Raw genomic sequence first — 15896 nt, 5'->3', positions numbered from 1 at the left:
TCTGTGCTGATAACACTCTTTCTTTAAAATATTTATTTATGTATTTATTTAGTCAGCTGCGCTGCGTCTTAGTTGCAGCATGTGGGAGCTAGTTCCCCAATCAGGTACTGAACATGGGTCTCTGCATTGGAGTCTTGGCCCCTGGACCACCTGGGAAGTCTCTCCTCATACTCTTGGGGACTGTAATGGGTCACAGGCCTCCTCTCAGGCCCCCTTAGAGCTGAGGCATGGGGTGGCTGCAGTAATCCTCCTGTGGCTAAAATGTGGTTTGTTGGTCATGATTTACTCACACTCCCTGCACACATAGGGCTTCTCCCCTGTGTGTGTCCTCTGTGTGTGATAAGATTTGACTTAACACTGAAGCTTCGCCCACACTCCCTGCAAACATAGGGCTTCTCCCCTGTGTGTGTCCTCTGGTGTGTGATGAGATTTGACTTCTGACCGAAGCTTCGCCCACACTCCCTGCAAACATAGGGCTTCTCCCCTGTGTGTGTCCTCTGGTGTGTGATGAGATGGGACTTAACACTGAAGCTTCGCCCACACTCCCTGCAAACATAGGGCTTCTCCCCTGTGTGTGTCCTCTGGTGTGTGATGAGGACTGACTTCCGACTGAAGCTTCGCCCACACTCCCTGCAAACATAGGGCTTCTCCCCTGTGTGTGTCCTCTGGTGTGTGATGAGATTTGACTTAACACTGAAGCTTCGCCCACACTCCCTGCAAACATAGGGCTTCTCCCCTGTGTGTGTCCTCTGGTGTGTGATGAGGACTGACTTCTGACTGAAGCTTCGCCCACACTCCCTGCAAACATAGGGCTTCTCCCCTGTGTGTGTCCTCTGGTGTGTGATGAGGACTGACTTCCGACTGAAGCTTCGCCCACACTCCCTGCAAACATAGGGCTTCTCCCCTGTGTGTGTCCTCTGGTGTGTGATGAGATTTGACTTATCACTGAAGCTTCGCCCACACTCCCTGCAAACATAGGGCTTCTCCCCTGTGTGTGTCCTCTGGTTTGTGATGAGACTTGACCTATCCTTGGATCCTTGCCCACACTCTCCGTACTTGACTTTTATAATCCCTGAGACCCCTGCCCCCATGAGTAATTTGCCCGTGTCCTCTGGATTCAGTTTCTGGCTTGTGCTGGGCTCTTCTGTGATTCTCTCATGCACCCCAGAAGCCCTCATTTGTCCTCTGGGTGAGTAGGAGGAGGCCCTTGAAATCCTCTTCAGCCTTATGCTTTTCAGCAAAGGTTGGGGCCTGTCCTTGGCCTCGCGACCCTCAGGTTTGTCACTTGGGCTGTGTGGATCGGAATATCGCTGCTGCTGATTTTGATTGCCTGGGCAGGGATCCTCTGGTTGGAGGCGGTCTCTTGCAGATGGTCTCAGGAGGGTCTGAGAGGGGTGACTGCGTTGGACGTGTTGGCTGAGGAATTTCTGACTGGAGAAGGCCAGAGAGCAGAAGGCACATGGGTGGATCTCGGGCTTCGGTTCTGCTGAGAGAGGAAGCTTTTGGTCAGGTGGCTGGTTTGCCGTGGTGAGGCCCACCCCACTAATCATCTTAGTGTGGGCAGTGCACGGTTTGTCTCCCATCAGGTGCGTCTCTACAGTCCACTTTCCATTCCATTCTTATTCTCTGCATCTACAGAAATCCAGGAGGCTTGTGTCAAGGGCCTTTTCTACCCAGACTAGGGCCCTTCCAGCAGCCACAGAGGCAGCGTCTCTCCTGATAGAGGTGGCTCTGCAGGAGCCTTTCCCTGTGTGTAAGTGTCTGAAAAGTCATGTCACAGTGGCCACAGGAGTGTTACCCTACTGAGAGATAAGACTTGATGACTCAGGGGGAATCCTCCTGAGTGGCTTGCTGGGAGGGAAAGGGTCTATTAAGTCAGGGGCACCTGGCCCGGAGCTCTCTGCATGTGGGCGGCAGCACAGGGGGTGGTTAGAGCAGGTGCGAGCAGAGCTGACTCTGCGGCTCCTGGCTCACAGAGCGGGCTCCGTGCCGGTCTCTGCGGGAGGTGGGCGCAGGCTGGACGAGGCCAGGCGGCCCCGGGCCCACCGACTGCCGGCCTCTGGCTCCTGCTGCCCCCACTGGCTCACAGATTGCTCCTCTCTGTTTCCCATGAATCATAAATAGAGGCATGTCCTTTCTCAAGCCTCACCAGGATTCATGCCTCATTTATTTCACTCAGTCTTGGTGCGTTTAACATGCACTAGGAAGCCCTGTTTAAAAATACATCTCCAGCCAGACGCCTCACACCCTCACTCCCGAGCATCTTCAGCCAGCCCACTCTCCCCTCATATCTGGCAGTGAACTGACCTCTGAGGGGACTCCCCACTGCTGCCTCTTCCCAAAAATGAACCAAAGCATCGTCTTAGCACAGAGAACATGCCGCTTGCAGCTGAAAGCCGCACGGTTGTTCTGTGTCATCCAGGAAGACCCCTGGGGCCTGCACATGGACACGGGCCCTGAGGCGTCCCTGTCCCGTCCAGCCTCCTTCCTCTCCCTCTATGCTTCCTCCTGTGACCACGGGCATGGCCTCTCTTCCCGGGCCTGGGACTGCGGCACTGGCTGCTCCCCTGCCTGGAATCCTTTCCCACAGGTGTTATCTCTGCAGAGACCCTGCCCACCACCCTGCGCCGCACCCCACCCTCTGCTCACGCTGATTGGAGGTGCTTTCCCTGCACTGGTTCTTCTCAGAGCACCAGCCCCCGTCTGGTGTGAAGCCCATGCTGCCCCGGGGCAGTGGGTCTGTCTGTTTCGGTGCATGGAGCCCTGCCTGGCACAGAGTGTGAACTCACACGGCAACACACTGGAACAGTAACTGAATGCAGATCGCTGCACACGTGTCGCTTAGAAATGGGAGGAAATGAGGAAGAAACAGGTACGGGGAGAGAGCTGGTAGGCACTAGAAAACTTGCTGTTTGCTTCTAAGCCTTTCAGCAGAAGGTGATGTTACATATTTTCTGCATGAAATATTAAAAATTAGAACAAACATTTTTAATATAAAAAACTTTTCCTAACAGTCATATGAAATGAATCAAAGTCTGAGGCATTTTAATTGCGACCCGACTGACTTTGGACTGGATTGTACTCTGCCTCGGAGTCGGACCAGGGAGGCTCCCCAGGATGGGGTGGGCTGCTGGAAGAGGGGTGGCGCTCACCTCTCCCGGCTGCGAGCTCGCTCTTCCCGCTGCTGTCCCGCTTGATGCCGAGGTCCTGGCCATACTCGTCCCCGTACCAGACCAGCAGCTCACAGCCCGGCCTGACCACCTGGCAGGTTCGGTAGAAGATCTGCCCTTGATACTGCAAGGCCACCAGGTTCTGCTCCTCGTCGTCCCGGGCACAGTTCACATACCTGGGGTCGAGGCCGGGAAAGGGAAAGAAACCTCAGGCAATGAGTCCCCTCCACTGTCGGGCCACGCCCAGCTCCTTGCCGTCAGGCTCTGAGGCCGCCATGGCTTCCACCGCCCCTCGTGGGGACCTTCTGTTCACGCCTTCGGCCAGGCCACACGAAATCCCATTTCCAGGTCCTGTTTCCAGCCCTCTTCCTGGCTGGAATGCGTTTCTCTCCTTTCCTAATTAGCCACTTTACAGAGCCCAGTTCCAGACTCGTCTCCACCTGGACTGTCCATGGGGCTGGTGGCCTCCGGCTCCCCTAAGCTCTGAGTTAAGTTCTCTTTCATTCCACAGGACAGGGTGCTCCTCTGCTAGCATGCAGCCCTCAGCACTCACCCCAGCCTGCCTTCTCTCCCGAGGCTTTCCTCCAATCTCCCCACATGTATCCAGGGTCATATTCACTTGCCCTCCCCCTCCCATGGAAACTTGGAGAGTGCTCTGACGTAGCTTGAGACCCAGAAGAGTGATAGTTTACTCACTTTCTTCCTGCCTTGATGAAAGGAGCAGCCCTCAGGGAACGGCCCTGCTCTCGGCCATCCTGCCCCCCCATTCCTCCCGAGGCCTCAGGGCCCACTTCTCACTGGAACCGAGCCTGGGGAGGTTGTTGCCCAGATGGATTCAAGGTCTCCTGTGTTAGGTTATCCTGGCGCTGTGCAGTTTCTCAAGGATAGAAAAATTAAGGTTACTGTTCCTAAAATCAATTGGCTAGTGTCTGTCTGCAGTTGTTCTCCAAAAGGACATGGGATGCATGATCTGCTTCAGTAATGAAGTTCACTGTCTAAACTGGAACATAAAATGCTTGGCAAGTGTCAGTTAAGTGAGTTAGAGTGTCCCTGGTGAATCTAGACTCCTCAAGTTGTTTTCAAGTCCCCCAGTTTTGTTCAGCATCTAGATTTGTATTTTGAGGGCACTATATATGCTATATTTTTATTCCCTTCAAATGTCTTTTGAAATGAAAGACCATGATATGGAGGGAAAAGAGGAAAGAAGATGTGAAAGCTATTGAGGGAGACAGGTTGAGAAGGAAAGGGGTGGGGGCTTGAGGGAAGAGTGGCATCTACAAACTGCAGACTCACTGCACGCACCTCATCCAGTTGGCCAAGGACGTGTCCTTCCCATCCACATACTCGTAGCAGTTTCTCCCTTTGGTGATCTGAGTGTCAGAAAAGAGATACAAGCTTTCCTCTCTCTTTTATTTTTTTTGGTAGGAAGTAATAGAAGAACTATTTCCCTCTGCAGTCATTGGCGCTCTTCAGCCTGCATGGATTCAACTGCCAGTCAGACCAAATGGTAAGCTGCTTAATCATCATTCCAAGTCTGAGTCTCCTGGTTCACTGAAGGCAAGGGCTCCACAAAGGAGGAGTCACCTCTGTGTCTGTACACTGTGGTCCCACCTCTCCTCTGACCTTTAGACAGAGGTCCTGTGTGTCTGTACACTGTGGTCCCACCTCTCCTCTGACCTTTAGAGAGAGGTCCTGTGTGCCTGGACCAGTGTCTCCCACCTCTCCTCTGACCTTTAGAGAGAGGTCCTGTGTGCCTGGACCAGTGTCTCCCACCTCTCCTCTGAGCTTTAGATGGAAGTCCCGTGTTCATGCCCAGTGCACACAGTACACAGGGCTGCCTGTGTCATTGCTGACCGTGTCATCACCACCTGCATTCTTGCATGTAGACATTAAGTACCCCCCACCACACACAAGCAATTCAAGGCCAGAGAACAGGGAAACAGGGGTGTTTCTCACCAGCCAGGAGTATCCACTGTTGGCGGCCTCTTCATCGTCTGTGATCTGGCCCTCATAGGGGCCAAAGTGCAGGCCCAGCGGCAGATCAGACGCCTCATTCCAAACTCCAAGCCCAGCCTCAGGGATGCCCGACAGTCTGATACTTAACCCAGGGGGCAGAGTGAGGGCTGAGCGGTTGGCATGCCCCTTTTCCACTGCACAGTCCTTTACGAAGGTTGGGGGCCCGTGGGCAGCACAGCTGTTGATGAAGAAGTTCTGACACTCCTCACAATCTGGAGGTGAGAGCAACAGGGATGAGGGGAGGTATAGTGATGCTGCTGGTCGTAAAGACCTTCAGAAAAAACTGGGGCACTCACAGCATGTGGCTTCGATCCTGCACCCCAAATCATAGAGGAAGGGGATGATTGGGGGACCAAATGGTGAAGTGAGGTTATTAGACCATGGCCTCATAGCCCCTTCTCCGTGAGTGGGCCAGCGGGGGCACTCACAGAGGTAATCGTCATCCTGGGGCTCGCTGACCTCTTGGTACACGTGGCCCTTTCTTTCTCGTAGACTGTACCTCTTCACTCCAGTCTCCATTTTTTTGCGTTCTAAGATGGAGAACAGAAGCTAAGCAAGGCTGGTGGGGATGGGAGAGTTAGTCCCTGTTTTATTGGAAAGTGTGAGATCTCGTACCTGTTCATTTATACACTTTGTTAAAAGTTGTTTACATGTATTTTTAAAACTTTTACTCTTGTAATCTTATGTTTTAATGTTACATGTTTATGCATCTCAGTTCCCCGACCAGGAATGGAACCTGCACCCCCGCAGTGGACGCGGGAGCCTTAACCATTCAGCCGCCGGAAGTCCCTTTTCTATGCTTTGTTTCTCCCCCTTAACTCCTGGTTCAGGAGACTGAGGCTCCTCACTGCCCACAGATGCCCAGTCCAGTGTTAGCTTCCTGCGCTTCCTGTTAGTAGGTTTAACTTCCCGCCTTCTTACTTAGGAAATAGTTCACTGACACATGTACTCAGAAAACATACGTTGAGGGCACATGACATGTAAGGCATTGAGCAGAGGTCTGGGCATAAACACTAACAAGGCATGGTCCCTGTCATCACAGCTGGATTTACTGAACTACTTTTAGCTCAAAAAAATGTCAGCACTTTTGCATTTAATGTAAAGCTTTCAAACAGTGCATGAGTTATGTATCCTTATCTTCACTTTACAGATGAGCAATCAAGACCTCAGAAAATGTATAAGATTTTCCCAAGGCCCCACTGCTAACTTCATGTCTCAGATCGGTCGAGCTTAAACCCAAGCCTACCCCAAATTCACGCCACACACCTAGTCCATACTTACTAGCTTTTCTACAGGGATTAGAGGAACTAATTAGAGGAACTCCCCAAATTTTCTCTTACCGACTTTTTGTCTGGGGTGCTGTCCAGGGATCCTTGCTTTTCTGGGAGGGGGCACTGGTTTCTGAGCCTGCTTGGAGCCACTTGTCTTCAGCAATTTTGCTGCTCCTGGCAATTCCTTCAAACTAGATTCCATACTTAATGGTGCCCTGGACATTGCCTTCCACATGAGTAAAAGACAACATGCATTTCTTTAGTTCTTTAGGACTTTATGAACTGTTTTCACATGCACGACTTTAGCTAATACTTTGACAATTGGAAACATCTGGTGGAGGAGGCGTCTGAACACTGGAGTGTAAAATAAGGACCTAAGTGGGTAGTGAATCAAAACTAGAATTCATATCTTAAGGTTCTTACCCTTCAACTTTCTGCATAAAAGTGAGAGCAAGGCAAGAAGAATAGCTGGAGGTCAGGGAAAGAAGAGGGTAAGGGCTCAAAGAGAAGTCTGGGGGGTTTTCTATTAATTAGTGGCCCTTTGGTGGACGAGGAAGTATGGAAAATCACAGAGGGGACGAAACACGTCTGGAAGATAAGGTGACAAACCAGTGAGATCGAGAAGAGAAAAGATCGGAGAAACACATTTAGACAATAAAGAAAACGAGCTGGAAGTTGCAGGTTGCCATGTCCTCTTAGAGACAATGTTTGGAATTAAAGTAGCTGGCCTCATCAATTCTGCTTGAACAAGGCTGTATGACTAGCTGCTTCTCCTCAGTTTCCTGATCCATAAATTGGTATACATGCTCATTCTTAATGTTACAGTGGACATGAAATTTAATAACATTTCAACAAATCGTGGTGTGAGCTATTTAATACAGTATGAATGTGAGTGTATATCCCTGCCATCAATTCATCTCTTCAACCGTCTCTATATTTGAAGCCTAGCTCACAGATACTATCTTCAGCATTCTTTGACCTTCTTACTCCTAGATGAATGTTTAAATGTGGAGTCACTCATTCACAAAACATTCAGGGGGCACTCAGGGGCTTTAAGCTGGGCCTGGACTTCTGAAAATTAACGGGTATGGGCTAGGCTCTCAAAGCTCACAACACAGGGCAGGCTAAACAAATGATTCCAAACATGAGAGTTGCCTAATCAGAGCTCAGGGGAACGACTTGTTACTTTTTCCTGCAAGAATGAGCATTTGAAATGATGCCCAGATGAGTTTCTACTCAAAAGTGGGTAACCTATGTGAAGTCTTTCAGTTATTTTCTCATTTGTTGCTTTTTAGTCATAAACTCGAGGCTTGTCAGGGTTGTGAGTTGCTTCCTCTTGTTGGACTGGGAGGCTCCGAAGTAGGGATCCTGTTACCTTCATCATCCTGGACTGTCCACTGTACACACTGGCCAGCATGTCCTTAAGCTTCTTCATCCTGGACTGTCCACTCTACAAACTGCCCAGCATGTCCTTAAGCTTCTCTTAGTCAGATAACTTAGCATATCCCTCCTTAGCACAGCACAAAAGAACCGAGGTTGAAAACATCTCTCAGATGAATGATATAAAGATGTATGAATAAACTTCATAGAACTATGGGAGTTTTAGTCATTTTGTAAGGAGTTTAGAAAAAGTGGTTTGGATTAGATTGCACTACCAGTGATACTGTGATCTCAGGCATATAGTTAATCATTTTTTAACCTCAGTTTTGTGATCTATAATGGTGATAGCTATATACCTACTTATAGGTATGGTAGGATTGTTTTAAGGTTTAAGTAAGTTTATTCACATAAAATGCTTAAAGTCTGAGATATTGTGAAAATAATGTAACAACAGAACAGCCTACTGTTGTTGCTGTTCTTCCTAAGTATAAAGACGGTGATGATATCAGACATTGTGCTAAAGACTCAGGACAGGCAGGCAGCAGTCTCCAGGACCTCTGTGTTTTCTCCTATTCTCACCTGTGACTGGAGCCACGAGGAGGATATTTTGGCATCAGGATTTGGGAAATACTCACCTTCTGGTGTTTATTGTGCTCCACTCTGAAGGCCATCGAAGGTTTACCTAAAAAGTTATGGGAATCAGTGTTTTGTAAATGTTTCCAAACTCTGGGCATTTCAATTAAGGACACATAATTCTGAGCCAGAGAGTGACAAGGACAAGGATTACCAAAGGAGGAATGGAAAATGATTTCTGTATCATCAACTCCTATGCTTCCACTGGGAGCATTACATAATTTTCTTAAAATTAAAAAAAATATGAAACTTCATCTGTGCCTCATCTGATGTCCATATAGTATCTAATAAATTTACTAGCCTTTCATGGCAAAAATACTCAAAAAAGTAGAAATAGAAGGAAGTGACTGCAATATAATAAAGGTCATATATGAAAAGTCTACCTCTAACATCATAGTCATCAGTGAAAAGCTGAAAACTTCTCTAAGATCTAGAAAAAAAGGCAAGGATGCCCATTTTCAACATTTCTATTCACCATAATGTTAGAAGTCCTAGCCAGGGCATTAGGTTAGAAAAGGAAACTAAGGCTTCTATTTGGAAAGAAAGAAGTGAAATTATGTCTGTTCACAGAGGACATGATTTTATGGACAGAAAAATCTTCAAAATTACACACAAAAAAACCTACACAGAAAGTTGCATGGTACAAAATCAACATTCAAATATCTTTCCATGCATGAATGATGACCATTCCAAAAAGGAAAATAAGAAAACAATCTTATTTATTTTTCATTTTTATAAAACTATAGCCAAGATGTAAATTTAAGTTAAAAAATATTTATTTTTATTTATTTATTTGTGCCAGATCTTTGTTGCAGCATGTGGGATCTAGTTCCCTGACCAGGGACTGAACCCAAGTTCTCTGCATTGGGAGTGTGGAGGCTTAGCCTCTGGACCACCAGAGAAGTCCCAATAATGTTATTTGTAATAGCATCAAAAAGAACGAAATAACTGGGAGTAAACTTAAAGAGATGAAAGACTTATACATTGAAAACTACAAGGTATTGCTGAAAGGAATCTGACACAAGTAAATAGAAAGGTGTCTCATGTTTATGGATTTGGAGACTTAATATTATTAAGCTGTTCATACTACCCAAAGCAATTTAAAGATTCAATGCAATTCCTATTAAAACCCCAATGGAATTTTTTTCTGATATAGAAAATCCATCCTACACTAAATACCGAATCTCAGAGGACCCCAAATAGGCAAAACAATCTTAGAAAGAACAGCAAAGCTGGAGGCCTCTGATTTCAGAACATATTACAAAGGTACTGGAACCAAAAGAGTATAGTTTCGGCATAAAGTGTGTGCTTAGTTGTTCAGTCGTACCAACTCTTTGTGACCTTTTGGACTGTAGCCCACCAGGCTCCTTTGTCCAGAGGATTTCTCAGGTAAGAATACTGGATGGGGTTGCCATTTTCTTTTCCAGGGGCTCTTCTTAACCCGTGGATTAAACCTGCATCTCCTGTGTCTCCTGCATTGAAGGCAGATTCTTCACTTGCTGAGCCACTGAGGAAGCCCATTGACATAAAGACAGACATGTCAATCAATGGAACAGAATAGAAAACCAGAAATAAACAGAAATACATTCTTGGATACGTGGTCTAATGATCTTCATCAAGGGTGTCAAGACAATGGGGAAAGTTTAATCCCTATAACGAATGGTGCTGGGGAAACAAGATATCCATATGCAAAATAACGAAGATCTTACATCATGAAGAAAAACCAACTCAGAATGGATTCAAGACCTAAATGCAAGACTTGACAAGACTCTTAGAGGAAAACAAGGGTGAAGCTTCATGACACTGAATCAGCAATGATTTCTTAGATCTGGTACCAAGTGCACAAGTATTAGTAACAAAGTAAAAATACACAAATGAGATTACATTAATCTTAAAGTCTCTGTGCAGCAAAGGACACAGTGAATGGAGTGAAAAGGCCACCTATGGGACTGTAGAAAACATTTGTAAAATATGTATCTGATAAGGGGTTAACAAGCATACACCAATATGAAGCCTCCCTATAAGTCAGGAAGAGAACCTGACTGACCACGATGGCACCCTGATATCAAACTTCCATGCTTCAGCATTGTAAGAAAACAAATTTTGTGGTTTAAGGCATGCACTCTGTTTTGTTACGGCAGTCTGAGCTGACTAACACAGCGGGAGAAGGAATTCAATAGACATTTCTCCAAAGACACACAAATGGCCAGCAAATATATGAAAAGATGCTCAACATTACTAATCAATAAGGAAATACAAATTGAAACCTTCTGTGATGGGCAATATGAATAAGAAGACAGTAACAGGTTTGGTAAGGATACGGAGAAATTGGAACCCTTATACACGATTGTTGGAAATGTAAACTGTTGCAACCTTCATAGAAAACAGTATGGAGTTTCTTTAGAAAATTAGAACTGCTGTCTGATCTAGCAATCCAACTCAAGAGTCTATTCCATAAAAAGTGAAAGGAAGATCTTGAATAAATAGTGTGCACATCTGTGGTCACTGCAGCATTATTCCCAGCTGGTGAGATGTGGGAGCAATCTAAATGTTCATTGGTGGATAAACAGATAGAGATTATATGTGAGATACTTCTTATATCTGTTATGTACACAGGCACACACTGGAATGTTTTACGCCTTAAAAAAGAATTCTGTCATATGCTACATCAGGGATGGGCCTTGATGATATGCTGAGTGATATGAACCAATCCAAAAAAGACAAATATTGCCTGATTCCACTTCTATGAGGTATATAAATTAATCAAACCCATGGAAACAGAAGATATAATCGTGGTTGCCAAGGGCTATGAGGAGGAAGGACTGGAGAATCATTCCTCAGTGGGTTAGGGCTTCAATCACACAAGATGGAAAAGTTCTACAGATTTGTTGTACAGCAATGTGTATATATATATATATATATCCCTGGTGGCTCAGTGGTAAAGAATCCGCCTGAAATGCAGGAGATGCAACAGACACAGGTTTGATCCCTGGGTTGGGAAGATCACTTGGAGCAGGAAATGGCAACCCACTCCAGTATTCTTGCCTGGAGAATCCCACGGACAGAGGAGCCTGGTGGGCTACAGTCCATGGGTACGCAAAGAGTCAGACACGATGGAGCAGTTAACACTATGGCCACTAACACTAATGTGTACATAGCTAGCAAGAGAGTACCACACACTCAGAAATTGTTAAGGTAAATAAAGATGCGCAGAGGCATGGTGGACCATGGCGGACGTATTCCCTATGAAGAATCTCTCTTCTTGTCAAAACCTTTGCAGACAACCAAATGTTTGATTTTCATGTCCCTTTCACTAGTTTTAATAACCTAAGGGAACAGAGGGACTTCCCTGGTGGCACAGTGGATGAGAATCTGCCTGCTGATGCAGAGGACACAGGTTCGATCACTGTCCCAGGAAGATCCCCCTTTCTGTGGGGCCACTAAGCCTGTGTGTCACAAACTACTGAGCCTGCATGTGCTCTGCAATGAGAAGCCACTGACTGCAACCAGAGAATGCCCATGCGCAGCCGCGAAGACCCAGTGCAGCCAAAACTAAATAGATAATTTTTAAAAATCTCGGAGAACAGAAATCCATAGATGGAGAAGCTAGAACTATCTAAATTGTTTGCTCCAGTCTAGGAAGATTAACTCTTCTAAACTGTCTGAGCAGCAGAAGAGGAAGTGAGCTGCTCACTTCTAGTTTATAAAGAGTGTACTTCATTTTATTTACCTGATGCTGTCTCTGGTCAGTGAAATGTGGGAAAGATCAGGGAGAATAAATAGTTCTCTCAAACCCTTTCCCAGAATTAAAACAAAGAATTAATTTCACCTTAGGGTAAGAAGATCATGTGTTGTTGTTTTATATACCTACATAAATAATGTATCTTGACATACTATGTTAATCATTTCCTCTTCTAAGAGATTTAATCCAACAACCAATTATGAGATTAGTATTAAATCTCTTTGGTGAATTTATTTCTAAGGTTTCTTTAACTGCCTTTCATTAAGAATGTTTAGCAAAAATAATTCTTTTTAAAAAGAATGATAAATTTTAAACATAAAACTTTTGAGAATTACAGTGGAAAACCTATACAGTCATCTTCATTCAGGCTTATGTCAATATTCAGCCACAACCACTTTGGAATGCTGAAAATTATATTTTCTTTGCTAATGGCTGAAATATAGCTGAGACCTAAGCCCAGACTGGTTTCAGGAAGACACCTCTAAATCCTCCTGGCCCCTCACCTTGCTGCCTTGGTGTCCATTCTTCATCAGAATCCTCAGTGTCATCTACCTGGAGTTTGATGACCTGCCTGCGGTGATGCATGAAAGCTGGTCGAGTGGCTCTGAAACCTGGAAAGAAGCAAAATATTTGTTCTAAGGAGGAACAAAGCGCAGAAGCAATGGAAAGTGTCACAAAGTCAGGGAAATCAGTAGGATGGGCTGGGACAATCTAAACAAGGCAAGAGGTGAGCTCTGCACTGCAGGGTCAACCTCCCTTTGGTACAAAACAATAAACACTTCCTCCAGGTTAGTCTCCACACAAAAGGGAACTGTAAGCGAATGAAGCCACCTACGAGAGGGCTAAGTGAACCCTGAGGGTGAAGATCTCTTTCATGTTTCCCACGCTCACAGGCACCCAGCACTTCCTGTTACCTATAGCAATCAGCGCTTCGTAGTTCCTTTTCACATTCCTATATCGAATTTTTTCCCATTCTCCCATCTCTTCCCATTCTTCCTTGGAGAAGTATACAGAGATGTCTTTGAAAGCATCTTTGGCCTAAGGAAAATGATAGATTTAATCAGTGATTTACTAATATAAGTCAGACCTTAGAGCTGGGTCTTCTCCTCCACCTTTTGTGCAGCGAGTAGCCTGAAGCTACTGGATGGGCTCTGTGAGACAGGGATGAAGACTTTCCTTCCTGACTGTGTCCTGCTTAACTGAACAAACACTGAGCACTTTCCTAACTTTGCCTGGACACAAAGCAGTTGACGATGCTAGTGTCCTGTTTTGTCCCACTCCACTCCACCATCTCAGACAGGACCAGGCATTCCCATCCTGTGTACAGTCACAGAGAAGTTCACTCAGCTAACCAGGCAAGCAGTCTGTGGTCCTTCGGGGACCAGCGCCATGTCCTTCCTATAGAGCTGGCTTAGAGCCCAGCTTTGCTGCCTCTGCCTCTCACCATGGGCTTCCACTCTGTTCTCCCAACATCTCCCTCAGTGCTCTCCTCTGGAGACCTGTTCAGCTTCATGGCCATTGGAGTGCTCAAGGCCAAGGTGCCTGTGGAAGAAGAAGGAGCTGAGATAGCTCAGACCACTGTCCAGAGCCTGGTCTGTCTTCCTTGGGTGGAGTGTCCAGGGCAGGAAGGTGAGCGGAAAGTTGGGGTGAGGGTATTGGGGGGATGGACAGATCCTGACTAGCTATGACAGACAAGCCTAATGTGAACTAGATTTGGTTTCTTTGGTTCCCCTACGAGGAAAGGCACTAGGAGGGACATGTCTGTGGGTGACGGAGGGATTCCTGAGGCGACCTGGAAGCCCCTAACTGCTGGACTGGGATCGGGCTGAAATCAAGCCTCTGTTCCAGTGCAAGAGAGGGAATATTTCTCCAAGAAGGGGTTTTGAAGATCTCCGCCTGGGGACTCAGAAAAATCTGGGCATAACGTGGTTCTAAGTCTAAAGGACAGGTCACTTGGCTTGAGGAGATCTGGGTCACACGGGCTGAAGGAACTGGGGTCTTCAGACAAAGGGGACTGGGGATCTTTTGGCTGATGTAGAATGCGCAGGGTGAGAGAACTTGGGATCTTTGAGGCTGAGGAAATTGGGGGTTTCTTATTAAGGCGCTTTAGGTCTGTGACAGGCAGGACAGTTGGGGTCTTGAGGATGAAGAGTTTTAGGAGCTCCCAGGCTGAGGTATTCAGGGTCTCTGAGGTTAAGGAAATTTGGTCTCTCTGCGGGTGCTATTTTTAGGGTGCCTCAGGCTGAGGGGAACTGGGGTTACTCTAGGTATTTGAGGGTCACAGCACTAGGGGATTCGGTGTTTCTGGGGGTAAAGGGACTTGTAGTCCCTGAAGCTGACGAGACGCAAGCTTCCTTCAGATTAGGACTCGGGTTCCTCAAGGCTGACGGGATTTCGGGCCTCCCACCCTGGAATTTGAAGCCGTCAGGCTAAGGGTTTATGAGGGTTGTGCAGGGTGCGTTCCCATCAGTCTCCCCGCTGTCCTGCGGCGCTGCCCAACCCGGCCTGGGGCCCGCTAGCACCACAGCGACGTCCAGTCCTCCTGCGCTGAGGTGAAGTGAGGGGCGAGCAGCCGGCCTGTACCCTGTCAGGCACGAGCGACCAATCGGCGTTGCGACTGAGGCAGTCTGGCCAATAGGCGCCAGGAGGGTGCGGAGCGCGATGGAGGCCCCGCCCCACTGCTCAGGGATTGGCTGCTCTGGGGGCGTGTCTGTCAGGAAGCCTCCAGCGCGCAGGTGCATCTTGGCCGTTTTCTTTGCTTGTTTTCAGGCATGGCCTCTTAGGCCTGGATCCTCAAGTGGGCAGGTTGTCCTCAGGCTCGATGTTTCCTTCCAGTGCCCTCAACTGGAATCTCGGCTCCACCAGACTGTAGTCGTGCCCCTGGACTTTCTCCTAGGCCCACCTGTGCCCTGTCTTGTCAAATCCAGTTTTGGCAAGAACTCTATGTGATGAGTACTGCATTATTCAGGGGAAAACGGTGTCATTAAATTCTGATGAGACACAGGATAAACAACATATGGTCAAAGATTTAAACGCAAGGCATGGAATAAGTATGTTAGAAAATCGTGGAGGATTTTAAACCTCAAAGTAGCAGTGGCACTGATGAGTCATCTGTATATTTAATGTAGATATTAAAAGCCTTCAGAAATGAGGCATAAATAAAATCTCAAAGCCTTGCAAGTATTTTCTATAAAATGAGGCATTGAACTGGAGGACAAAGGAGCCACAGAGCTGAGTTTACTTGACACCTACTGGCTTCACAAGATAAAACAAGGACACTGTTTCTGGCCCTTAGCTAGATGTGTTCACAGAAAAATAACGTGATTTCCATGTATTGGAAGCAAGACAACTGACTGCAGAATTAGTATCAAGTGGTGGCTGGGAGTCTGGGTGGAGAAATGTTACCAGGAAAGTGAGTTTACCTCTTGGTGGGTGTTGAGCCAGAAGATACAACCCAGCCAAAGCTCATGGGAAGAAAAAATGCATTACTTGCAGAACTATGGAGAACACCATGGAGCTTTCCAGAGCAGAAGCTCTCTAAGCCACAAAGTTTGGGAAGCTTTAATCTCTGGGTGCAGACATGTTCAGGCTCTCATGGAGGCTCAGATGGTAAACAATCTGCCCATAGCCGAGGACCCAGGTTCAATCCCTAAGTGAGGAAGATCCTCAGAGGAGGGCATGGAA

At 46.9% G+C, this 15896-nt stretch overlaps 1 protein-coding gene across 1 annotated transcript; it reads right to left on the bottom strand.

The window, feature by feature from the left end:
* Nucleotides 1–282: 282 nt before the first annotated feature.
* Nucleotides 283–13725, bottom strand: LOC101103705 (histone-lysine N-methyltransferase PRDM9-like). The gene is given in 11 exon segments (XM_042244818.1): nucleotides 283–332; nucleotides 335–1483; nucleotides 3153–3346; nucleotides 4473–4540; nucleotides 5127–5398; nucleotides 5615–5716; nucleotides 6527–6683; nucleotides 8473–8519; nucleotides 12716–12823; nucleotides 13127–13250; nucleotides 13657–13725. Coding segments are annotated over 11 exon segments (2340 nt in total).
* Between the last annotated feature and the right edge of the window lie 2171 nt (nucleotides 13726–15896).

This window comes from Ovis aries, chromosome 2, assembly GCF_016772045.2.
Source record: "Ovis aries strain OAR_USU_Benz2616 breed Rambouillet chromosome 2, ARS-UI_Ramb_v3.0, whole genome shotgun sequence".
Lineage (NCBI taxonomy): Eukaryota > Metazoa > Chordata > Mammalia > Artiodactyla > Bovidae > Ovis > Ovis aries.
Note: the sequence above shows the minus strand (reverse complement) of the source record. Positions and strands in the feature narration are given on the sequence as shown.